Source organism: Hevea brasiliensis, chromosome 6 (genome assembly GCF_030052815.1).
Source record: "Hevea brasiliensis isolate MT/VB/25A 57/8 chromosome 6, ASM3005281v1, whole genome shotgun sequence".
Classification (NCBI taxonomy): Eukaryota; Viridiplantae; Streptophyta; class Magnoliopsida; order Malpighiales; family Euphorbiaceae; genus Hevea; species Hevea brasiliensis.
Window position 1 is genome coordinate 103,997,631 of NC_079498.1, and position 26,789 is coordinate 104,024,419.

The following is a 26,789-nucleotide window of genomic DNA, read 5'->3' on the forward strand; positions in this document are numbered from 1 at the left end:
AAAATTTTGCATTTATATTTTATAAATTTAATAATTGAGGCGAATGAGCTCTTAGTCTTGGTCTATATATTTTAAAATGTGAACTTTGGGATTAATCTCATCCAACAAATTTAATAAACGAAATGTTTAATGAGCCGAGACTTAGAACTTAACTAATTAATATTTAAAATTGAAAGGCAAATACATATCTGTCATTGACAACTCTCATTACCCACCACACATATATAATATTTACTATAATATTTAATAAAAATAAAGGGTAAAATAAAAAAAAATTAATATTTTTTAATTTTTTAAATATGATAAATAATTTTGTTGAAAAAAAATTAAATACAATAAAAAAAAGAATATATGTTATATAAAAAATAAAGAATTTCGATAATTGTCTTTTTCAACCCTTACAGTTATAAACTAATACATTGAACTACAAATGGTACTCTATTTTGATTGCAGCTAAAAATAAAATAGAAATTGGTTATTATAATTTTAAAATAAGAATATATGGTTTATTATATATATTTATATTTAAATTTTAATTAAATAATTTCAAATTATGAATTCACTGCTTTATAAATTATATAGAGCAGGTGCAATATGAAATAAAGAAATTAGTGTTATAATTTAAATATGGTTGGTCTAGTCTTAATTTATAGAGGTATGTGAAACACAGTACTCCACCGAATACAACTTCACCAAGATTCAATGAGTGTTAATTAATGATAATTGACAATAATATATAGACCAAGACCCAAAAACAATTTAAAAAAAAAAAAAAAAGACCTAGACCAGGACCTCGGGCCCCAATAAAATACTATAAGTGGTTTCAAATATTCAGCGTAGGTCCATGACATGTGTTAATTATTGCGTTCCACATCAGGGCTGTTGGAATTTCCACATCAAAATTTTGTTTTGATGTGAAGTTAAATTTATGAGTATGTTATTTTATAAAATTTATTAAAAAAAATTATCTCTAATTATTTTGATAAATAAAATTCAATAAATAGTATTAGATTCGATGATTTAGTAAGAAAGAGTACAGAGATGATAATCGGTGATTTCGATGATGTTTTAGCACTTGGATGAAGGAGTTAAAAGACTCCTAATAAATATAATGCATGTTGAGCCTTCTCGAACATGTATTCTGTTCATACCACTACATTTTATAACATATAGATGTAGACCAAGACCCAGAATAAACTATATGACCTGTACAGCATGAGAGTAGAGATTACTCGTTGAAGTTGTATGTGATGGAGGTTAACTTTCATTCTCATTTTCCTTTAACTAATTAAGATCCATTTCATCATAGATTATATTAACAAGTTATATATATAAATATATATTATAAAAAATTATTAAATTTTTTAAAATATAAATTATTTAATCAAATATATAAATTAAATGGGTTTGTGAATTATTCTCATAATAATTAAATAACATAAATTTCATTTTAACAATTAATTTAAACAAAAAATAAATAAATAAAATCAAACACTAACCAATAGAATAAGCTATCTCAATAATTAATATAGACAGAATGAAATAATTTTAAATTAAATAATTTTAAATTATAAATTCAGTGCTTTAAAAATTATAAAGAGCCGGTGCAATGTGAAATAAAGAAATTAATGCTATTATTTAAATATGGTTGGACTAGTTTTAATTTCCAGAGGAATGTGAAACATATAGTACTCCACCGGATACAACTTCACCGAGTAGATAAATATAACAAATAATTTTAAATAAAAAGAAAATTTAATGTAATAGATAAAAATAACAAACCAATAATAAGTGTTATTATTAATTAATTAATGATGAATGTCATAATTCATTAATTAATGATTTTTTTTTTTTTGTTTTTTTTTTTTGTATTATCATGTCGCAATGATAGATTAATAAATGAAGAAATAACAAAGATGTTAGTTTCACCGTATTAACCCATATCATCGGGGCCGCTCCTCTGCAAGCCTTAATAAGGGAGACGCTATGGAAAAATTAAAAAAATTATAAAATAGTTCAATTATATTAAAAAATAATTTATTGTACCTCATTTTTATAGATATGCATATTATTTTTAAAAATATGAATTATATATATTGAAAGAACTGAATAATTTCCCAATTTTACGATTATTTTATTTTTAATAAAATAAAATTAATTATTTATTTTAAAATAATTATTTAATATTGCTGTTAATTTTATATATATATATATATATATATATATATATATATATATATATAACTTCTGAATATTTTCATTATTAATTATGACTAGTCTTAATTTTCATTATTAATTATTAAATTTTAACTTATTTATCTAATTTTACATTCTCTTTGAAACTAACTCTTTTTTTTTAAAAAAAAATTAAATATCAGTATTGTCTTCAAAGCCTTCAACACAAATGATCCTAAGGCAAAATTGCACAAAGGATTTCTAGAAGGCGTACCATATTCATATTCACATAATACCAGAAAAGAAATTAATTCTAATGCAAAATAATATGGAGAAGAGATATTATACATTCGAAATCAACACCAAGCATAATTGAGTAGAATAAAAATTCAGAACATATGTAGTAATTTTATAATTATATTAATATAACTTAAAATTTATGTAGTGATTTTATACCTTTATCAAGAACATCTATTTATTCATATGTTTACCCCTCATTTGTACTTATATATATATATATATATATATATATATATATATATATATATATATATATATATATATATATATATATATATATATTATAGATAGAATAAATAAATTAAAATTTATGCAAGAGTCTCGTATTAAATATTATTGATTTAATAATTAAAAAAATAAAATAAACCTTATATTTTTAGTCGAATACCTAATATGCTTAAAATTAAATAAGAATAAAATTTTCTAATCAAGGCTTCTTTTTTTTTAACGGAAATTATTTTTCTGAAAAATATATTTTTTATATTTTTTAGTATTTGAGATACTTAAAAAAATGTGTCAATGAAAAATATTTTTTCACGTCAAAAGAAAAATTAAGCTATTTTATGGAAAAATGACTTCCTCTTTTCAAAAGAGAAAGTCATTTTCTAAATTTTAATAATCTTATTAAAATGTGAAAATACTTTTACATATATAACATAAACACATACCATTAATTTAACATTACAATCAACTAATAGAAAATATTTTTATAGAAAATATTTTTCATATATAATTTATTTATGCGAAATAAATGGAGGTTAAACCCAAATAGAATTTTTTTGGCCAAAAAAATAAAATATTATTTTCTCTGATTTTTTAATATAAAATTTAAAAATAACAACTTTAATATTAAAATAATTTTTATTCATCATGTTCTCCAATTTATTTTTTAGTTTAATTTTAATTTAACTAATAAATAATTTTTAATATCTAAAATTAGAAATAAAAATATTTTATTATTAAACAATAATATTTTATTAGTTGAGGACTTATTTAGCTCAAAACTTAATTTTTAGTTTATTTAACCCTCAACTAAAAGTATTTTTCTTTTTCTCTTAGTAATTAGTCTTACATGATTGTATATGAAATTACGAATTTTGATAATTTTCTTTTATACCTTAAAATTACAAACTGGTGCTTTGAACTATAAATTGCCCTTTATCTTGATTGTGTTGTACACCACGAAAGTGTGTAAACTGCAAATAAACAAAACAAACATATAAAATATTAATATTTATGTGGTTTACCCTCTCAACATATGGTTACATCCACAAGTATACCATCTTCCACTATTATCAATAATAAATCATTATTACAAACTCAAAATTATGCTACCTATCAACCCAATTACACCCAAAAGAACTCACAATACATACTTGCTCATAGTAAATACATTAGTTAGTTTTCTTTTTCTCCTTTAGATATAATTCAATATATTTATTACTATAACTATTACACCATAAGGGGTATTTTCAACTATATGGGTAAGAGCCCTCTTACTAATAGACAAGAATCCCTTCCTCTTGAATTATATATCATTTCTCAATTAAAGGCTGAAGCCTCTCTCTACTATAATGAGCAAGTGCCCTTCATCAATAGGCAAAGCCAAATTCTCAGCAATTGGTAAAGCTTCTCTCTATTGGTAACTGTGTGTCCGCAAGTGCACGGGTCACAGTAGTATAGTTTTAAAAAAATGATATCGATCCCACAGGGAATTGTGCTTAAATTGGAAATAAAAGTATAAGCTAATTAGAATGACAAAAATTAAAAGATATTAAAAATAAAATCTAAAAATTAAAATTAAGACAAAAATTAAAGATGTAAAATGAAATTTGGAATTAAAATTGGTATTTAAGGAATTAATGCTAAATCAAACAATTAACTAAAATTAATTAGATTAGATTACCAAAAATTAATTTGAAATTTCTATTTATGAAATTAAGAAGAATTAAATCTAAAAAAAAATAAAGTAATTCTAGATATTGGATTTAAATTGAAATTGCTATTTATGAGATTTGGAGGATTTAAATCTAAATTCAATGAAAATTAAATTGATTCTAGAGATTGGATTTTCAATATTGTTTGCATGTGGTTTATCCCTAATTTAGCCAAACACATGAGAATTGCAATTTTGAGGGAAATCAATTCTTAAATTTTTGAAACCTTTTTCAAGCATCTCAAAATTGGTTTTCATTAAATCAAACCCGGTTTTCACGGTATTTCAAGCCTAACAAAAACCCATTTAAAGCTCTAATTGATTTTTGGAAAGTTCCCCTTAATCTTCTTAGCTTATTTCTAACACCAAGAAAATAAAGTTTATTGCAAGATTATCCATCCCCAATATTCACTTTTCAGTCCATCTATTAAGGATTAAAACTTAACTTAATGAGGGCCCATTCATCAAGCAAGGAAATAAGCACACAAGCAATAAATCAAAATATAACAATCTTCATTTAAATGGCTAAATCAGTTCAAAACCACAAAACAAATCAATATTTACAAACCCATCTCTAGAATCTCAATAAACTACTCACAAATCATTGTTTAAAGACAAACCCAAATGAAGAAATGAAGAAATAATGGAAATGTAAGCTAAAAGGGGTAGAAAAACCCAGCAAATTTGCAGCAGATTCTGCTGCACAAAAGTGCAGAAAACGTGATCTGCAGCTGCTGGAAAAAGAAATGCAGAAAGTGCTCCCTTCTCTCTTTCTAATCTTGCCAAAAATGCCTTCCTTGCTCTCTATCTCAAGATAATGATAAAATGAGGCTTTATATAGGCTAAGGGACTGTTCTAGAATGGGTAAAAGGGGGAAGGATCCAGAGAAAGTGAGGTAAAAAGCTGGAGTAACGAAAATGCCACGTCAAAAATTTTCCAGTAAAAACGACATAAGCCGAGTCAGTTGTGTCGCGGGTTGTGTCGCTCTCGGCGTGAATATCTGACGATCGACACAACCTGCGACATAAGCTAATTCGGTTGTGCTGCAGGTTGTGTCGCTCTACCATTTTTAACTCAACTTCAAAATTTTTGCAATTCGACTTTAATCTCCTCCAAATGGCTACTCGATCACAATTCATCAAATTTCTCCAGATTTAACCTACAAAGCAAATAAATTCCAAAAATTAAACTAAGAAATGTGAAAATTGTAAAATTGACTAAATATATACTAATATCTAAAATAATAGCTATGAATAAGGGTAAATTATGTGCAAAAATTACTCCTAAATGATGATCTAAAATGCATGCATCAAATTCCCCCATACTCAAACTCTTGCTTGTCCTCAAGCAAAATTTCATTAAAACTCATTTGGAAGGGAATAGAATCAGTCTTTGAAAACACAAAATTCACTAATCCAAACTACCAACTTACCTCTAGCCACCAACATTCCAAATTCCCACCAGCAAAAGCACAAAGAATGAAGCAAGCACTCTCAACTATTACAGAATAGCTAAGAATTAACCAATCAACCCAAGCAACAAATACCAACCAACTACAAGAGTCAATTGTGCCAAAACAAACCTAAATGAAATAGATAGCCAATATGTCTCAAATGGATGGTGAGTAATGTATGGAAGATTATATTGCCAAACCCATATGCAAGCATAAAAGATCTAACTCTACTAATGTAACAAGCATCTTTCAAAGAATCATTAGGTCTTTTTAAGGGTTGTAATGGGGTCTAATAGGGTAAGATTGTGGTTAACAAAGAAAGGGAATAAGGTAAACAAAATATGAGAATAATATTAATCATGAAACTCAAAGTGCATCCATTTTTTTTTTTTTCTCTCTTTTTTTTTTTTTTTTTTTTTTATATCAAGAGGAAAGAAATTCACAATGAATCTCAAGTGCTATCACAATGATTATACAAAGGGACTATTTTTTTTTTTTATGCTTATTTTATTTTATTTTATTTTGATTTTGTATGTGTCCCTATTTCATGTCACACCCAAAATTACCTTTGGGATATTTTGGTGACCTTTTCAACTTTTGACAATTACTCTAGCACTTTTCAAGATGTTTCAATCCTCCAAGTTTTTTTTTTTTTTTTTTTTAATTTTTTTTATATATTTTTTTATGCACTTAATTGCTAAAATATTATTCTCATAAATAGGTGGTAGTGTTTAGGTTTAATGGCTAGGTAAAAGATTTGGGTTCCAAAGAAATTAGGGAATTAAGGTTCAAGGGGGTTTGCAAGGGTTAAAATGAGATTAAGGTAGGTTAAGGCTAAATGTGAGGTTTAAAATATGAAGGAATGCCTAAATCATATTCTTATCAAATGCAAGTTAAAAATTTCGCTTTGAAAGATCTAAGATGCTTGTTCTAGGAATGGTGAGACGACAAGGACCATTTTCTTCCTTAAAGGCTTATCCAGACACTCAAAACTCAAAATAATTAATCAGAATCTGTATACCTAGATGAATGTATTAATTTTCAGCTATTAAGTAAGAGAAAGAATAATGCTTAAGACTTTGTACCCAGCTGGAACTTTCATTCCACTAACCATCTAAAGGCAAGTTGGATTGCTTGAATAAGTGGCTTATGGAATTCAAAGACTGGTTTAAAAATCCAAAAATTTGAAATGAATGAATAAAATGCATGAGTGTATAAATGTATAATGAATCTATATGCAACTAAGTACTAAGTATATATGAAGCTATATGCAGTGTATATATGTGAATATGTACAAGTATGAAGTAATGAATGAGTATGTCACTATATGCAAAAGAAAAAGTAATTTTTGCAAAAAATTTACCTTCTCCCCCATACTCAGAATGAACATTGTCCTCAATGTTAAAAGATTACAAGGAATGGGATAATTGGGCTATATGTGCATAAAGAATTATTACCATGTTGCATAAGCGAGAGCACAACTTGTGTTGACAGTGACACAAGCTGAGATGAGAATTATTACCTCATTGAAGTGCAGCCAATTTAATTAGATAAAATTTGGACAGCTGCTGCACTCATTGCAAAAGAAACAGTGCAATGGAATCCATTAAATCAATTACACTAAAAAATTTGGAATAGGGAAGTTAAGCTCAAAAATATAGCCATCAAGTGTAAATCCGAAATAGTAAATCAAAGCAAGTGAGCAATGTACTAAAGATATAAAAGAAAAATGTATTTTATAAGGAACTAAAAAAAACTGAATAAGTAAATGGTTCAAGTAAAGAAAAAACAACACAAGCAAAATATTAACTAAATAAGTTCAAAATATTAATTAATTAAGTAACGAAATTAAAGACATGAAATGTTTTTTTTTTTTTTTTAGCATGGGGAGCTAACACAAAAACAATTTTTTTTTTATGCTCATTTGCTTGCAATGAATTGCATCCCAAATGAACAAGGAAATTAGAACAATGTTAAACTGAATAAGGAGTATAGAAAAACTTAAAACAAATATATATATATGAAAGAAATAAAGAATCAATGAAAAATTATGAGTTATGCACAAAAATGCTAAGTTTAGGTCTTTAGCTTGACCATACTCACTCAAGATTTTATGGAGAATGAGAGAGATAGCAAGTTGCTATCTTCTCAATTGGCTCACCAACTGAATAGTGCCTCAACCTTTGTCCATTTACCTTGAAATTACCAGATTTTTCACCAAAAATTTCCACAGCACCATGAGGTAAAACTTTCACAATTCTGAATGGACCTGACCACCTTGATTTTAATTTTCCTGGAAAAAATTTTAACCTTGAATTGAATAAGAGAACCAAATCTCCTTCTTTAAAGTCCTTTTTCTTGATATGCTTATCATGCCATTTTTTAGTTCTTTCTTTATAGATCCTAGCATTTTCATAAGCATCAAGTCTCAATTCTTCTAATTCATCAAGTTGCAAAAGTCTTCTGTGTCCAGCAGCTTGTAAATCAAAATTGATTGCTCTAATGGCCCAATAAGCTTTGTGTTCTAACTCTACGGGCAAATGGCATGATTTCCCAAAAACTAACCTATAAGGTGTAGTTCCTATGGGGGTTTTAAATGCTGTTCTATATGCCCAAAGAGTGTCATCTAATTTAAGGGACCAATCTTTTCTGGACTTATTGACAGTTTTCTCCAAGATTTGCTTGATTTCTCTATTTGTGATTTCTACTTGGCCATTTGTTTGAGGGTGATATGGTGTGGCAATCCTATGCTTTACCCCATATTTTCTCATCAATTTTTCAAATTGGTGGTTGCAAAAATGGCTACCACCATCACTGATTATGGCACGTGGGGCACCAAACCTGGTCAAAACAAATTTTTTTAGAAATTTCACCACAACTTTTGCATCATTGGTAGGTGTAGCAATAGCTTCTACCCATTTAGATACATAGTCCACCCCTACCAAGATATATTTATTTCCATAAGAAGATGGAAATGGCCCCATGAAATCAATTCCCCACACATCAAATAATTCAACTTCTAATATGGACTGCTAGCATCTCATCTCTCTTGGAAATGTTGCCTACTCTTTGACACCTATCACACCTGCTTACAAAGTCTCTCACATGTTTAAACATATTAGGCCAATAGAAACCTGATGTCAAGACTTTTTCAACAGTTTTTGAGACACTAAAATGACCACCATATTCAGAGGAATGACAATGGTAAATAACATCATGTATTTCTTCCTCTGGTATACATCTCCTAATTATTCCATCATTGCATCTCCTAAACAAAAGAGGTTCTTCCCAAGAATAAAATTTAACATCATGCAAGAATCTTTTCTTTGTCGCTAAGATAAATCAGTGGCAAGACACCACAAGACAAGAAATTCACAATATCAAGAAACCATGGAAGTGCAGAATTCAACACATACAACCGCCATTCATGAAAAATTCATCAATTGGCACAATTTCATCATCTCCATTTTCAGTTTTTATCCTAGAAAGGTGATCAGCCACCACATTCTCAACACCCTTTTTATCTCTTATTTCCAAATCAAATTCTTGAAGTAACAATATCCATCTAATCAACCTAGATTTAGCTTCTTTCTTGCTCATTAAATACTTTATTGCCGCATGATCGGTGAAAACAATTACCTTTGAGTTGACCAAATAAGAACGAAATTTATTGAGTGCAAATACTACCGCAAGGAACTCCTTTTCGCTTGTGGCATAATTAACTTGAGCTTCATCAAGGGTTCGCTTGCATAGTAAATGGCATAAGGTTTTCTATCTTTTCACTGCCAAGGATACCCAACAAAGAAACTCGCTTGCATCACACATGATTTCAAATGGCAAAGTCCAACTGGGGTTGCATGATAGGAGTCGTTGTTAAGGCCGCCTTCAACCTGCAAAAAGCAACCATACAATCTTGATTAAAATCAAATTTAACATCATGATTCAAAAGATTTGTTAAGGGTTTAGCAAGTTTAGAAAAATCAATGACAAATCGCCAGAAACCCGCATGTCCAAGAAAACTCCTCACTCCTTTGACAGTGGTTGGAGGGGGCATTTTTTCAATAATTTCTATTTTAGCTCTATCCACTTCAATTCCCCTATTTGAGATTAAATGCCCTAAAACGATTCCCTCTTGGACCATAAAGTGGCATTTCTCCCAATTCAACACTGCATCATTATCAAGACATCTCTGCAAAATTTTAGACAAATTAGTCAAGCATGAATCAAAATTAGTACCATAAACTGAAAAGTCATCCATGAAGACCTCCATAATTTCTTCAATAAAATCAGAAAAAATGGCCATCATGCACCTTTGAAATGTGCCAGGCGCATTACACAATCCGAATGGCATCCTTCGATAGGCAAAGGTGCCATAGGGACAGTAAAGGTAGTTTTTTCTTGGTCATCGTGATGTATTGGAATTTGAAAGAAACCAGAATATCCATCTAAGTAACAAAAGAATGAATGCTTGGCTAATCTCTCTAACATTTGATCCATAAAAGGAAGGGGAAAATGGTCTTTTCTTGTGGCATTGTTCAACTTCCTATAGTCTATGCACATTCTCCAACCTCGTAATGATTCTAGTGGGTATCAATTCATTATTCTCATTTTTAACAATCACACCCCACCTTTCTTTGGTACAACATGCACAGACTAACCCACTCATCGTAAATAGGGTAAATAATTCCAAAGACTAGTAATTTTAGGATTTACTTTTAAAAAACATCCTTCATTGTAGGATTCAATCTTCTTTGGTGTTCAATGGAAGGTTTACTATTTGGCTCAAGGAAAATCCTATGCATACAAACTGCTGGACTAATTCCCTTTATATCATCAATTGCATAACCCAAAACTCTTCTATATTCTCTCAAAACTCTCAACAATTTGTCAATCTCAATATCAGTCAAACATGCATTAATTATAACAGGATATGTTTCATTGGGTCCAAGAAAAGCATACCTGAGGTTGGAAGGAAGAGGTTTAAGATCTACCTTTGGGGCATCCTCTACCTTTAATGATGGTGGTTTGATCTCCAAATTTTGCACTCCTTCAAGTTGAAAAATTGTGGCTTCAGGATGTGGTGGAGAACTCTCCAAGTGTTGTGCAAAAGCAGCTATGTTGTGATTATCATCATCAATGCTCCCACCATGGACTAAGCAATTTTCAAGTGGGTCTTGTGGGTAGCTTTTTCTGAAATGCTCTTGAACAATCTCATCAATAATGTCTACCCGCAAACAAGACTCAACTTCTTCATGTTTCCTTTTCATGGCTGGATTGATGTTGAATATCATTTGATCATCTCCCACTCTAAGTGTCAATTGCTCACCCTTTACATCAATTAATGCACCAGCTGTTGCCAAAAAGGGTCTTCCCAATAAGATAGGAACTTTTGTGTCTTCTTCCATATCTAAAATGACAAAATCCACCGGAATGTAGAATTTCCCAACCTTGATAGGCACATTTTCAAGAATGCCTTCTGGATACTTAATTGAACGGTCAGCCAATGAAAGATACATGTTTGTGGGCTTCAACTCTCCCATATTCAACTTCTCATATATTGAAAGAGGCATTAGGCTGACGCTAGCTCCAAGGTCACATAAAGCATTTGCCACACAATTATCACCAATATGACAAGGAATGGAAAACACACCCGGATCTTTAAGTTTGGGAGGTAACTTCTTCTGAATTATAGCACTGCATTGCTCTCCCAAGTTGATGGTGTCATAATCTTCTAGCCTTCTCTTGTTGGAAAGAATCTCCTTCAAAAACTTGGCATAACTTGGCATTTGGGATAGTGCCTCAGTGAATGGCACATTGATATACAACTTCTTTAGCACTTCAAGGAATTTGCCAAATTGTTTGTCTAGCTTGTGCTTGATGAATCTTTAAGGGTAGGGAAGGGTGGGTTTGTAAGGTTCAGGTGGGATGTATGGTTTCTCTCCCTCATCTTGCTCACTTTTGCTTTCTTCTTCTTTTTCATTTTTCTTGCTCTCAACTGAATTTTCTTCTTTTGTGCTCTCTTTACTTCTCTCTTGTTTTCACTCTCTTGACCAACTTTTTTACCACTTCTCAAGGTCACCAACTTACATTGTTCATGAGGGTTTTGTGGTTGGCTAGGTAGTTTCCCATAGGAATTGCTTCCTGATGAGCTTGCTTGTTGCGCCAATTGAGTCTCCAACATGCGGTTGTGGACTTGTAATTGATCCATGGTTTGTCTCATGTGTTGCATTTCTTCCTCCAATTTGCTATTCATCTTGCTTTGTTCAGCAAAAAATTTCTCCATCATGTTCTCCAAAGATGGCTTCGGTTCATGGGATGGAAGGGATTGTTGTGCTCTTGCTTGATATCCAGTGGTGGTGCCTTGTGGGCTGAAATTGAGGCTGAAATTGAGGCTTGTTCTCACGCATAAACTGCTGGTTATGAGCATAATTTGAGCTTTGGCCTTGTTGAGCAAAAGTTGCTTGTGGTCTCCATGTTGAGTTGTTCACATTAGAGTAAGAATTTCCCATAGGTTTTTCTTGATAACCTCCTGCATAAGCAGCTTGCTCCTGCAAATAATCATCACCATAAGAAGAGTAATCAACTCCACAACTTTGAGTTCCATCTGTGAAGGCAACTTGTTGCATAGTTGTAGGAGTTGAGGTTGTTGCCTTTGTGCAAAAATCACTAAGAAGCTGAGTCAACTGATCAAATCTTGCATTCATGTAGTTAACTGAGTCAAGTTCATAGATCCCAGCTTTCTTTGGCTCAAGTGCTCTAGGATTTCCCCATAAATGGGTATTATGAGCAATCTTCTCTAATAGATCATAGCATTCTTCACTTGTCATTCTCATGAAATCTCCTCCTGCTTGTGAATCAATTGTGTTTCTTATGGTCGAGTAACTGGTGTAGAAATTTTGAACAATCATCCATTTGGTTATTTCATGTTGAGTACATTGCCTTTCAAGCTACTTAAATCTCTTCCAAGATTCATACAATGTTTCATCTTCTCTTGGTTTAAAAGCTACCATCAAATTCTCAATGAGTAGTTTTCCTGTGGGAAAAATTGAGATAGAAAAGCTTGAGATAGCTGCTCCCAAGTAGCTATAATAGCTTGTGGCAGTGAGTCATACCACTCCAATGTCAATCCCAAGAGAGAATGGAAATAAAGTGAGCCAATAACTTCATCAAACTCCAGTTGTCTTTGTGTGCCACATATCATCAAAAATTTCTTCAAATGAGAATGAGGATTTTCAAGTGGGCTACCTCCAAATTGTGAATTCTCAACCATTTGAATAAGACCGCTTTAATTCAAATTGATTAGCTCCAATAATAGGTCTGTTATCTCTCACATCAAGACATCTAGGAAAAGCATAGTCTAACATGGATCTTCTTTGAGGATCATTTTGATTAACAACAAAGATTTTGCCCGCTTTGCTCGCTTTCCTCCATTATCTCCTCCAATAGCTCTATTTTGACTCTCCATATTTTCTATTGTCTCCTCTTGCTCAAATATTTGTTGTTCTTCTTTTCTCGCTTCTTTTCTTCTCTTGTATTCCTTTTGTTAGCTCGATGCATTTTTCAATTTCTTGGTTGAACAACAATTGTGTCACTTGTGCTTTTCGATCGCCTCATAAACAAGAAAAGTACCAAAAACACAAGGAACAATAGTGAAAATAAAAGAAAATAAAAATTCTAATTAGCTTAAAACAATTAAAATCCAACTTAAAAACAAACAATTCAAGAACGCGCCAAAAACTTGGTAACTGGTGTCCGCAAGTGCACGTCACAAGAGTATAGTTTTAAAAATGATATCGATCCCACAGGGAATTGTGCTTAAATTGGAAATAAAAGTATAAGCTAATTAGAATGACAAAAATTAAAAGATATTAAAAATAAAATCTAAAAATTAAAATTAAGACAAAAATTAAAGATGTAAAATGAAATTTGGAATTAAAATTGGTATTTAAGGAATTAATGCTAAATCAAACAATTAACTAAAATTAATTAGACTAGATTACCAAAAATTAATTTGAAATTTCTATTTATGAAATTAAGAAGAATTAAATCTAAAAAAATAAAGTAATTCTAGATATTGGATTTAAATTGAAATTGCTATTTATGAGATTTGGAGGATTTAAATCTAAATTCAATGAAAATTAAATTGATTCTAGAGATTGGATTTTCAATATTGTTTGCATGTGGTTTATCCCTAATTTAGCCAAACACATGAGAATTGCAATTTTGAGGGAAATCAATTCTTAAATTTTTGAAACCTTTTTCAAGCATCTCAAAATTGGTTTTCATTAAATCAAATCCTGTTTTCACGGTATTTCAAACCTAACAAAAACCCATTTAAAGCTCTAATTGATTTTTGGAAAGTTCCCCTTAATCTTCTTAGCTTATTTCTAACACCAAGAAAATAAAGTTTATTGCAAGATTATCCATCCCCAATATTCACTTTTCAGTCCATCTATTAAGGATTAAAACTTAACTTAATGAGGGCCCATTCATCAAGCAAGGAAATAAGCACACAAGCAATAAATCAAAATATAACAATCTTCATTTAAATGGCTAAATCAGTTCAAAACCACAAAACAAATCAATATTTACAAACCCATCTCTAGAATCTCAATAAACTACTCACAAATCATTGTTTAAAGACAAACCCAAATGAAGAAATGAAGAAATAATGGAAATGTAAGCTAAAAGGGGTAGAAAAACCCAGCAAATTTGCAGCAGATTCTGCTGCACAAAAGTGCAGAAAACGTGATCTGCAATCTGGAAAAGAAATGCAGAAAGTGCTCCCTTCTCTCTTTCTAATCTTGCCAAAAATGCCTTCCTTGCTCTCTATCTCAAGATAATGATAAAATGAGGCTTTATATAGGCTAAGGGACTGTTCTAGAATGGGTAAAAGGGGGAAGGATCCAGAGAAAGTGAGGTAAAAAGCTAGTAACGAAATGCCACGCCAAAAATTTTCCAAGAAAACGACATAAGCAGTCGGTTGTGTCGCTGGTTGTGTCGATCTCGGCGTGAATATCGACGATCGACACAACCTCGCGACATAAGCTAATCTTGCCAGGCCGCAGTTGTGTCGCCTCGCCATTTTTAACTCAACTTCAAAATTTTTTGCAATTCGACTTGAATCTCCTCCAAAGGGCTACTCTGATCAAAATTCATCAAATTTCTCCAGATTTAACCGACAAAGCAAATAAATTCCAAAAATTAAACTAAGAAATGTGAAAATTGTAAAATTGACTAAATATATACTAATATCTAAAATAATAGCTATGAATAAGGGTAAATTATGTGCAAAAATTACTCCTAAATGATGATCTAAAATGCATGCATCATATATATTAGGTAACAACCTCTCTCCATGGACAAAACTACTTTCCATAGGCAAAGCCACTCCTTATGGGCGAAGCCTTAATAACCTTTTAACCATTTTCTTATTTATAATGTTAATTCTCTCAATCTTAATTTGATTGGAAGCCATACTCAATTTAGGAATAATACTAAAATAGGAGTTTTACTCTATATAGGACTCAAATTGGGAAAACGGTCTTCTAAATCAACTAAGATTTTGGCTCATAATTCTAAACCTCTACCTTGACTCAAAATCTATCAATCATTGTACACCTAGAATTCATGGGTGTCATCAAATAATCAATTCCTCATGCTTAAGCTTGAAGCCTTCAAATCATCAACCTTTTTAATATTCATCTTGGGTGTAATTTACTTCTTTTTCCAAAAGAAAATCTTCACGTCATTAATTTTCTTGATTTTGCATTAAGAGCTTCACTTGAATTTCAACTTTCCACCATCACTATTATTGCATGTGCGACTTTCTATATATCGCATTAGCTCCGCTTTCAATTATACTCACTAAGATCATCCCCAGGCTCTGATACCCATTTGTTGTGCGCCACAAAGTATGTAAACTGTAAAGAAATAAAATAAACATATAAAATATCAATATTTACATAGTTTATCCTCTCAACAAAGGGTTACATTCATGGCATATCATCTTCCACTATCATCAAATAAATAATCATTACAAACTCAAAACTATACTATCCATCAACCCAATTATACCCAAGAGAATCCATACTACATAACTGCTTATAGAAAATACATTAATTAGTCTATTCTCCTCTAGATATAAATCAATATATTTACTACTACAATACAAAGGGTGTCTTTAACTATATAAGCAAAAGTCCTCTCACCAATGGATAAGAATCTCTTCCTTTTAAATTTTATGTCATTTCTCCACCTTAAACCGAAAACTTTTCTCCACTGCAATGGACAAGTGCCCCTCATCAATGGGCGATGCTAAATCCTCAGTAATTGGCAAAGCCCCTCTCTATATTGGGTGACAATCCCTCTCTATAGGTAAAGTCGCTCTCCATAGGCAAAGCCGCATCTATAGGCAAAGCCTTAATAATCTTTCTACCATTCTCCTATTTATGATGTTAATTCTCTCAATTCTAATTTGATTAGGAGTCCCACTCAACTTAGGAATAACACCAAAATAGGAATTCTGACTCAAATTAGGAAATGGTCATAATTCTAACAGATTGGCTAAAATATAAAATAGGAATTAATTATTATTTAAAAAATCATTAATTTCGTTGCTTAAATTGGTTTATTATTTAAAAATCTTTAATTTAATTGTGACTTTTTTTGTCAACTTGATTGTATCATTTAGCCTGGTCTAGAAACGTTACAAATTATAGAACTCCGCATTCCAAACTTTTAGTTATGAAATGAAGTTGCAGAGAATACAGAAATGAAAAGAAAAAAAAAAACGAAAAATAAAAATAATAATTTCCTGGTATCTTGCAGAAAGATTGAGAGTATTTCCAATAAAAATATAAAAATCAATTGATCCTCAAACTCATTCATATGCTCTAGAAGGTAGTTGACAGCCAGCTTCTCATTCTTGTTACAGGAAAAAAGAACGCTTCTAATACAGCCGTCCAATCAAAACGCATCGTTTCAAGACGTTCTATTGCTTCACGTTCCTCAGGTGTAACTGTTACTGTCTGCGGCATTGGTGGTTGCAGCAGCTCCAAGATGTTCCCTTCTCCACCTTCAACAGGTTCTTTTTTTTTTTTTAAGCAAAAATTTTTATTAATTCTTTAGAAATCCGGGAAGAAATTATCACGGCGGGCGTTCCCGCTATCAGGACGTATAACCTGGTAGTAAGGTATAAGATGCCGCCCTTCAGAAGGTTCATTGACGAGGCGAAGAAATTCAGCCCGATTCTCCTGAATAAGTCTCCATAGAGGAGGATTTTCTTTCTCCCACTCTTGAAGCATAGGCTGCAATAGATGTGGATTAGCCTGCACCATATCTTTAAATGCTTGGAACTCTGGACTGTTCCGTAAAACATCAAAAGGTCCAGCACCTGCAGCACTTGAACTTGTTTCGGAAACGCCCATTGGAAAAGGATCTAGATCAAGAAACAGACGGGTAGATTAGAGAAGTACTGTAACATAAGACTATATGATGAAAGGAAAATGAATTAACATTTTGAAAAGTATATCATCAATGCCATTAATGGACCTTTTTTGTTGTCAATCTTTTCATCCCGTAAATTCGGTAAAGTTATATCTCCTTCAAGAGTTTGAAGTACCTTCATGGCATAGCAATATTTATGAGCCAACTATATCGGTAATCTCTCAAATTTTGATACTTTAACAGAATTAATATTAAATAAAGTATAGGACGATGTGTCAATTGATAACATGATATATCCAGGATTTTTACCTTTTCATTGGTGGACGAAATTCTGAATAATTATATACACAAGCTCCAGCACAATAAATCATTCGTTTCATTTCACGTTCATTATAGTTTTGCAAATTGGAATCAACAAATCCTCATTTTCATCCTTCAAACCTTGAAGAATTCGAGTTCTTGCCTGCAAGATATATACCAATAAAAAGAATTGAAGGTATTCATTATATATATTTTTTTCATTAAAATTAATGTTCAATTTTCCATGATATTTCTAAATGTATGCTAATCTCAAGAATTAGCTGCTACAATAATTGATCAAAAGTCTAGAATTTAAAGTTTTGTTAACCAGGTAGAACTAAAGTAAAACAATTAAATACGTATATATGTCTATTGTAATTTGAAATTAAGATATTGTTTTTACGATTTTCCATCACATCATCAATTTAATTATTTTAATTCAATTGATTTTAATAATTTAACAAGTCAATGAAAATTTTAGTTACATAAATTCACTGAATTCTTCTATAAATATATTCACGGCCCAAGGCCCATTTGAACCCCTAAGGTTGTGCTCAATATTTAAATTGGCCCTTGAAAAAAAATGTGTAATCAATCAAGCTCTTCAATTAAAATTTTGCCTTCAATAAACCTTCAACTTAAAATTGTAGTTTAAATCAATCCAAAATTACACGTGCCTGGCACGTGAGCAAACGGATGTTAAAATAATCCATTTGTGAGCCCAAAAGTCGTCTTCTTTCTTATGCTTTCGCAATGGTCTCTCCTCTCCCCCTCTTCTCTCTTGAATTAGCAATCACAATTCATGCTCTTCCTTCGCCTCATCCTCCTCTTCCTGCTGCTACAAACTCACAATTATTACATCCTTGCCATTTTACTGTCACTAAAACTACATTAATTCACACCTTTGCTCTAGAAAAACTTTTCACAATTGATACCATCTCCCTCGCCAAGGAGTCTATTTGTCCCACAACTTTTTCTTGGGTGTTCCCAAAACTCTCATAGTGTTCAAGATCTTAAACTCTTCACCCCGCGCCAAGTATTGATCAACCAAAGCATCGGTAACATGGATATATGGACAGCAAGCCAATGAATTTCTAGTAAAAAGCACCTTTTGATTAGAAATTTAGGAAAAAATTTACCTAAACTAAGAGGGAGTTTGGTTTGACTTTTAACTTTTAACTTAAAATGTATTTTTTAAGTTATAAGTTAATTTTTAAATGAGTAGTTAATTATTTGGTTAACAGATGTTTAAAAATAACTTTATTTGTTAAAATGATAAAAAAAAATATGTAATTGAATGTTGTAGTCGTTAAAATAAGGATATTGTTGATGCTTTAAAAAATTATTAGGATAGTATAGTTTTTAACTTTGTCAAAGAGTAGTTTTAAAATAAATAAATAAATAAGTCATAAGTAATAGATTACTCACTTATAACTTATGACTTATTTTAAGTAAATTTTTAACTTATAAGACAAATCAAACCAAACATTAATTTACTTTAACTTTTTTTAAAATAATAATAATTTTTATTAAATCTAGGAAAAACTTAGAATAGAAGATCCAAACTAACCCAAGCTAGTAGGCCATCCCACTACACTCAATTAAGATAAAAAAAAAATGCTAAGTAAAAAAACCCAGAAAACATCAGATACAAGAACAGAAACTAAAGAGCTCAAAGACTCCTCCCAGACCTTAGGACTAGCATAAAATAGAGCCACCTAGCAAGAGAATGAGCAACCCTATTAACTTGTCCTTGAACCCACCTAAGAGACAGATTTTGAATTTGTCTCAAAAGAAATTGACATTCCTCAATAACTTGACCAAACTCTGTGAGATTAGACCCATTACAATTTAAATCATGAAAAACTTCCTTAGCAGCAATCTCTAAATCAACATCATGACAACATCTTGATATCAACCAAAAAATGACTTCACACTGCCCGATTGCTTCCCTCCCTAGACCGACAACAACCCAAGAAAAAATATGAGTAACTTATAACTTTTTTACTTATAAGTTTGACCAACTTACAAGTAAACCAACACACTCTTTTAGCCAATCATGAACCCAGGATATAAATATGTACTTAATTTATAGGTCCTACCATGTCTATTATAAGTTCATATAATATATCAAATTTAGGCAAAAATTTTCAAAAAATTTATTCTCCACCACGCGCCCACCCTTCTTCCGTGTCAACCTCCTCCTCCTTTGTATGTTGGTAGATTTGAACCTTGTTCTTACATGACCCGTTCAGTTCGATTAGGTACTTGCCAGCTATTTTTATTGTTCAACTCTTTGACAATATGAAAAAACCAAAAGCTCTACCCTCCCACTCTATCGAACCAAGGGATGGAAGGGCAAAGACCTTTGGTGTCCCCTCCAATCAAGAATTGCAGCCTCACAATCACTAGCCAATATGCTTTTCTCTCATGCCTTTTTTCGTTCATGGTTCGATGTTCTGGCTCATTTTTTGTCTCTACTTTTGTGAAATTGACCCATCCATTAACAGGAACATCCTCAACCATAGAAACTAGGGGTGTGCAATTGGTTGATTCGATTCCAAACTGAATCAATCACAAAACTGAAAACCAAAGATCAGTTTTTTTTTTTTTTTTTTATTTTTGTAAACTGAACCAAATTAAGAATAAAACAGAACCAAACCAAACTGAAAAAATTGGTTCTATTTGGTTCGGTTGGATCGGTTCCTGAGCACGTTCTCCTTTCCATGATTATAGAGTAAACTCCTAAAGAATCCACAATAGAATTTCTCCAAATCATCAACAAAACACAAAATAGCCAAATAGAAAGAAAAATTAATAGATTAAAACAAATATCAATTATGTTAATTAACTCAAAAACTAAATCAAACATCATCAACACATCACAAATAGCCAAATAAAGAGAAAAATTAAAAGATTAAGTCAAATAACAGTTATGTTAATTAACTAAAAAACTAAATCAAACACATTACACAAAATACATTAATTTGCAAATTGATGCACTCATTTCATATAGGTATTTTAGGATAGTTTTGCATCCATTTTGCCCTTATATTTAAGTACATTTTATGTTTTTAGCTTTGTTTTAACTTATTTGTTAACTTTAGTTACTTTATATTTGGTTTTTGTAATTTTATTATTTTTAATAGGTTTTTATGGCAAATTGAAGGTCAATGAGTACATTAGGAAGTGATTTGAAGAAATTTAGAGCCCCTTAAGCATGGAGAAAAGTTGAAGAAATCAAACCTTGTAAGATTAAGTTGGCCAAAATTTGCTTGAGATTTTGCTCAGGGTATATCATATTGCTTAACCTTAAGCTTAAGGCAAGCTGCAAGTCAAGCACAACTTAAATCCAACACATTCAAGTTTTCATCCACAAACTTGCCGAGATTTGTTTAGGGTTTTGCTTGATATCCTGCTTAGGGTAAACGACAGTGCTTAAAGTGCAACTCAGGTCAAGTTGAAAGCCAAACATGAGCAGCAAAACTCATTTTATCCCAAACTAGTCAAGATTTGCTGAGAGTCTGCTTAATCTTAAGCAGACAGTACATGTAAAGGCCAAAAATTGCTGAAGATGTTGCTTAGGATAAGCAGTACCCTAAGCAGACTGCCTAGAATGTGAACAGCTTTGCTGACCTGGATATTTTTACATCTCATTTCTTATCCACTCCTTGGCTCTTATCTATTTTTAGGGAAACTTTTGGGACCATATAAAAGCATCATTTTCTAGGTTTTTGCCACAAGAAGTAACAATAAGAAAGAAAGGAAAGAAAATTACAAAAATAGAAGGAAGGAGGATGCCATCAATTCTGAAGAAAAGGAGCTGCTGCCGCCATTTTCTGAAAGCTCCAGGACTCAGAGTTTTTGGTTCTTCTACTTGGATTTTTCTATTTTTAGTCCCCTTATCATGTTTTTCTTTACTTTTCAATCAATTTCTCTTGTAATACAAATATAAGCGAGTAGAATCTTTGGATTTCAGAGTTGGAAAACATGTTTTAGATTAATTTGTGGATTTAGACTGGTTATTTCTATATTTTATATAAATATGAGTTTTAATTCTTTTCTTGTGTGCTTAGTTTACTTGCCTCATATTGGTACCCATTGGGTATTGTGTTAATCTTTGATTGAAGGATCGAAGGATGAAGATCATTGATAGATAATTAAGGACTAGAACTTAAAATCACCTAGATTTAGAAATAAACTAGGATTTTAAGAGAATTTATTGATTGGTTACAAAACTTAATGGGTTTTAAGTTAATCAAATATCGTATGAAAGTATGTTTGGTTTTCTTAAAATACACTTTGATTTGCTTGAAAAAGATATCAAAGGAATAAGGATCAATCACTTTTAAACTCTATTTTTCCTTAAAATTAGAATAACTAAGATAAATCTCAATTAATTTATGCATGAACCCCCAACTCTGGAATCATTTTATTATTAATTAGCATTTAATTTGAATTGCCCGTTATTAATTTAGTTCAATTGTATTTAGATTTAGAATTTATTTGTTTGCTCTTTATCTATTTTGTTTAGATTTATCAATTTTACCTAGTTCATTTACGTTTACATCTTACTTTCATTGATCATTAGCCCAAATAATCGCTTCATTCATAGTTTGGTACTCAAACAACAAATTCTCGTGAAAATGATACTTAACTTATCACTTTGTTATTTGATATGACTCGTATACTTGCGAATTCATGCATCACAAATCTATAAAAAATACTCAAATACATATAAAAAATATTGAAACCACTTTAACTGTTGAAACTTGAAACCAGGTGAGGCGGTGAATCTTGAACATGACTTGGAAGTGGAATCTTGGACATGCAACAACACAAGCAAGGTGATGAGGGCTATTTGTGTTTCATCCAGATTTACAAAAGGGGAGCTAATGTGTGAGCAAGAACTGAATTGAGGGATGAGAGGTTTTGAAGAAGGGATGAGCAGGATCTAAATTGAGAGATTAAATAGCTAGGATTTCATCAGCACAAGAAGAATAAGGAGGAGGTTGGAGGGGAAATAGTGATAATAAGAACAAGGAGGGAGGGCAATCACAAGAAAGAAGGAGGAGGAGGAGGAGGAGACGAAGAGGACGACGGAGGAGGAAAATGGTTAGCTAGGCTTGGGAAAGAAATCGTGTCTTATGATTTGGGCAGCAACCAGCAGAAGACTTCCTTTAAATAGCTAGGGATTTGCTATTTATACAAGGAGTAAAACGGTGTAGCATAAGTAAGGGAGAAAAATCAGTTCGGTTCGATTAATTCGATTTTTTCACTAATTAACCGAACTGAACTAAAAACTAATTTTTTTCTAAAATTACAAACTGAAATTACACTGATTAATTAAATAACTACACCAAAAAATTGAATTAAATCTGTTCGATTTGATTTTTTTATCTAAAATCGATTAATGCCCACCCCTAATAGGAACCATAGTGGTCATTCTCATGAATGTTCATCCAATCAAATAACCATCCCATGAAGCATGAGGCTCATCGAAGTAGTAGTGAGGATCATTAATTGAAATCATGCCCCACATAGCCGCATTGAATGAGAATATTGGATCTGTGCTACAAGATCTTTTGCATAACCCATACGTTGCAATTTTCGACAAGGTCTCCCTATACAGCTAGCCAATCAGCTTCTTCCCCAGCAATATAGCCAAAACTAACCCACATTCTTCAGCTTTTTTAGCTACTGCTTTTACCTCCATTTATGCAATTTCTTATTAAAAACCAAAATAGCAAACCTAAAACTACATGCAATCTCTTTAATCGAGATATATAGATCCTTCATGGACTAACTCTATAAACTTCCTCTTTCTATATAATATCTTTAATTGGGTCTCATAGTTAAAATGGGCTTCTCTTTATTATAGCAGGCACACATAGTATAAGAAAGAAAAAAAGAATAACACATAATTTACATAGTTCGATCATAAGGTCTACGTCTATGAGCAAGATAAGAGAAAAAGTTCCACTATAATGAAACAAGCAAGATACAATCACTCAGAATTCTCAAATCCTGACCCAGTGTGTTTTCTAAATATCTCACAACTCTACACAAAGGGCAGAATATTACCCTCCATTACCACCACATACCTCTCTTTTTATTCCAATCAAGTTACAACGCAAAACTTTCAAATCAGATTACAATTCGGTCCATGAAGACTTATTTAAAATTCAAGGCACATAAAAATAATAGTCTTAACCATAGTTAAATAAGTGAAAATGAACGTTAGGGATATGATTGCAACGTGAACATGATCAGGGCATTCCTAGACTCTAATTCTACTAGGAATCGAAATTGATTAATTGCAAGTGGAAGAGACGAAGAGAGTAAAGTATGGGCCATAGATTGGCAAGAAATTCAAGTGACTGTAGCCTATGTAGCACGGAAATGAAAATGCAGACATAGGAAAATGCGAAAACAGATACAAAAAAATGACATTGTTAAAAATTATAGAAAATAGAAACGTGAGAAAATGCGTAAATATAAAAAATTTAAGAATATATATATATAAGTTTCATATTCATAAAAAAAAATAAACTATAGCATAATTTTATAATTTAAATTAAACAAATTATATATATTATTATCAAAATCAAAATTAAAACACCAAGCCCATTAAACCAATATATAACAACCAAACAAACACAAATTCAAAGCCATTAACTAATATAAAAACTCAAATTTTACCAACAATAACTTATTGAAATGCTTTGTACAAAAGCGATATTGTGAACCAAGGGAATGCTCTGCCTCTCATGGGATGGGATGGGAAGTTGGGAACTTTGGGAAGTATGAAGGTTAAAGAAGGTAGATCTACTCACCTATGGTCCTGTCGCCTCACTGCTGTAGTTGCCCTTATCACCATCAATCACCTCGCCATCGTCAGTCGCCAGTAGTAGGTAAGTGCTCTACTGCTCCTCCTCTTCTTCTTCTTCTTCTTCTCTTCTTTGATGCGGCGCATGACATATAGCTAACTTAATTCTTTTTCTTTTTTAATTAAAGACATGCATTTCTAGAGAGGAAACACATTTCTGATTCTCCATATTTGCAAAAACCACCCAAAAATGTCTTGCTGGCGTATCCTCACGTTTCCAAGCTGGAAACATTTCCAACATGAGGAAACTCCACCCTGTGCGATTTTCGTGCATCATAGCTTGTGGCTTTACTAAATTAACGAATTATAAATGTTTTAATATTTTACATTCTATTACCTTATTTTATTTTAAAAAAATCTCTATATACTCCTCACAAATAGATTTGTAATTCAAAGACTTTGTACTTATATTAAATGTTTAATTGAACTCATAAAGTTTTAATTTCTAATTAAATATGAAATACTATTAAGTTCAGTAATTAATTATCAATGCAAGTTGTGAATTTTTATTTTATTTTCACCAAATGAGTTTGTCTCATTTTGCGTTTGGTTAGTTGAAAAAAATTATTTTAATAGGGAGTTTTTGTATCTTAAGAAAGTGTTTATCTTGATTATGTAACACCCCTATTTGCATAACCTGGTATATTTTACTATTCCAGTGACTGGTGTCTGTCTGGACAATTAAGGGGATTAGAACCACAGTTAAGACACCTAGATAAGCCTTGAACACAAATAATTAGTAATTACCAGATAGTTAAGTATAAATAAGAAAAACAGAACATAAAAGGTTAAATGAGCCGGGAGTCACAACGATGGGTGACCTTCCTAGGAAGTGACTGCGAAGGCCACCGTAACTCGAATTTTGAACTGAAAAATATGACGCTGCGGTCCTTAGGACTATTGCGAACATAGTGGAAAAGAGAAAATCACAGAAAAGAATTGTTAAGCAGGTCAAATAATTATGTCAGGGATCCGGAAGAAATATCGAATAACTTGCAAACTGGATCAGACCGGTGAGGGGCAATTTAGTCAATTCACCCCTAGAGGTGACTCATGACCAAAATGTCCAATAAAATGTGAGAAATTAAAATTATGAAAGATGGATTTAAATTAAAGAGGTTAAGGAAAGAAAAGAAAAGAAAAAATATATATATATATATATATATATATATATATATAAATTATGATGTCATGGATGATTCAACAAAGTCAAATTATTAAAATTAGAAAAAAAATGAGATAATTATTAATAAAAAAAAGAAATTTAAAAAGTTGTCTTCTTTCTTGGCCATCCCACACACCTCTCTTATCTCTCTCATCTCTTTCCTCTCTCACTCCCAAACTCCATTAAAGCTCAATCTTGAGCTTGAGCAACCCCCTAAACTAGCCCTAAAACCCTTAGTTCTCCTAATTAAAACTTGAAATTTAATCTTGGTAAGAAGATTGGTTAAGTAAGAATTTAAAAAGGGAAGTAGGAAAATGAAGATTTGAAAAGCTACAAGAGGTTAGTAAGAATTCTTTCACTCTTTCTCATGATCATACTTAGGCACTTCCTTGTTAGAATTGTATAAAATAAAACAAATCAAATATGGAGGACCAATTGTGAATTTCTGCCAGCCCTTAAGGGAGTAGAGATTGCATGATTTTGATGAATTAAAAAGCATAATTGAGTTGAAATATATGGGTAGATGTTGAATAATGACTTTAATTGCATTAGATTTCAAAATTGTGTAATTAGGATTCTTAACCCTCTTGAAAATTTGGGAAAAATTAAGGAAATGTTCAATTGGTGCAAATGACCTTAATTGAAGTGAGAAATGGTCAATTGGGACCATTTGTGGTATGTTTGAATTGGTAGAAACCAATTGCAATTCGTATTGGTTAGGGTCACTATTCTGGCAGCTTGACCTAGGTCTTTTTCACGGACTAAAACTTAAAATTTACCAACTCAATTAGTGTGAGGCCAATTTGGAATGAAATTAGACACATATTGGAAGTTTTTTCATCTGGGAACCATGCCCAGAAAATGACATTAACATAGTGAACAATTAGGGTCAAACCTGTGTGTAGTGCATCACATCAGATCAAAATGACCAAATGAACAGTGTTTATTCATTTGGCCATAACTTGGGCTATACAGGTCCAAATGACCTAATTTTTATGGCATTGGAAAGGTATGACAGAGCACTACAACTTTTATGGAGAACGCCAACCCAAATTCTACCCATAACTAAGTCATTTACACCCAAAGTTAGAGATCCAAAACTGCCAAAACCAAAGTAGGTGCC

At 31.5% G+C, this 26,789-nt stretch overlaps 2 protein-coding genes across 5 annotated transcripts in view; both read right to left on the reverse strand.

Annotated features, from left to right (window-relative positions):
- Positions 1 to 26,789, reverse strand: part of LOC110650881 (leucine-rich repeat receptor protein kinase EMS1) — a 112,783-nt gene that overhangs the window by 41,759 nt on the left and 44,235 nt on the right. The window lies entirely within an intron of this gene.
- Positions 16,650 to 24,930, reverse strand: LOC131180891 (ubiquitin receptor RAD23d-like). The gene is made up of 4 exons (XM_058148977.1): positions 24,449 to 24,930; positions 17,623 to 17,775; positions 17,418 to 17,489; positions 16,650 to 17,304 (listed from the first exon to the last, which is right to left on the reverse strand). Exons 2-4 carry the CDS (start codon positions 17,690 to 17,692, stop codon positions 16,991 to 16,993), a joined length of 456 nt encoding a protein of 151 aa, XP_058004960.1. The 5' UTR covers positions 17,693 to 17,775; positions 24,449 to 24,930; the 3' UTR covers positions 16,650 to 16,990.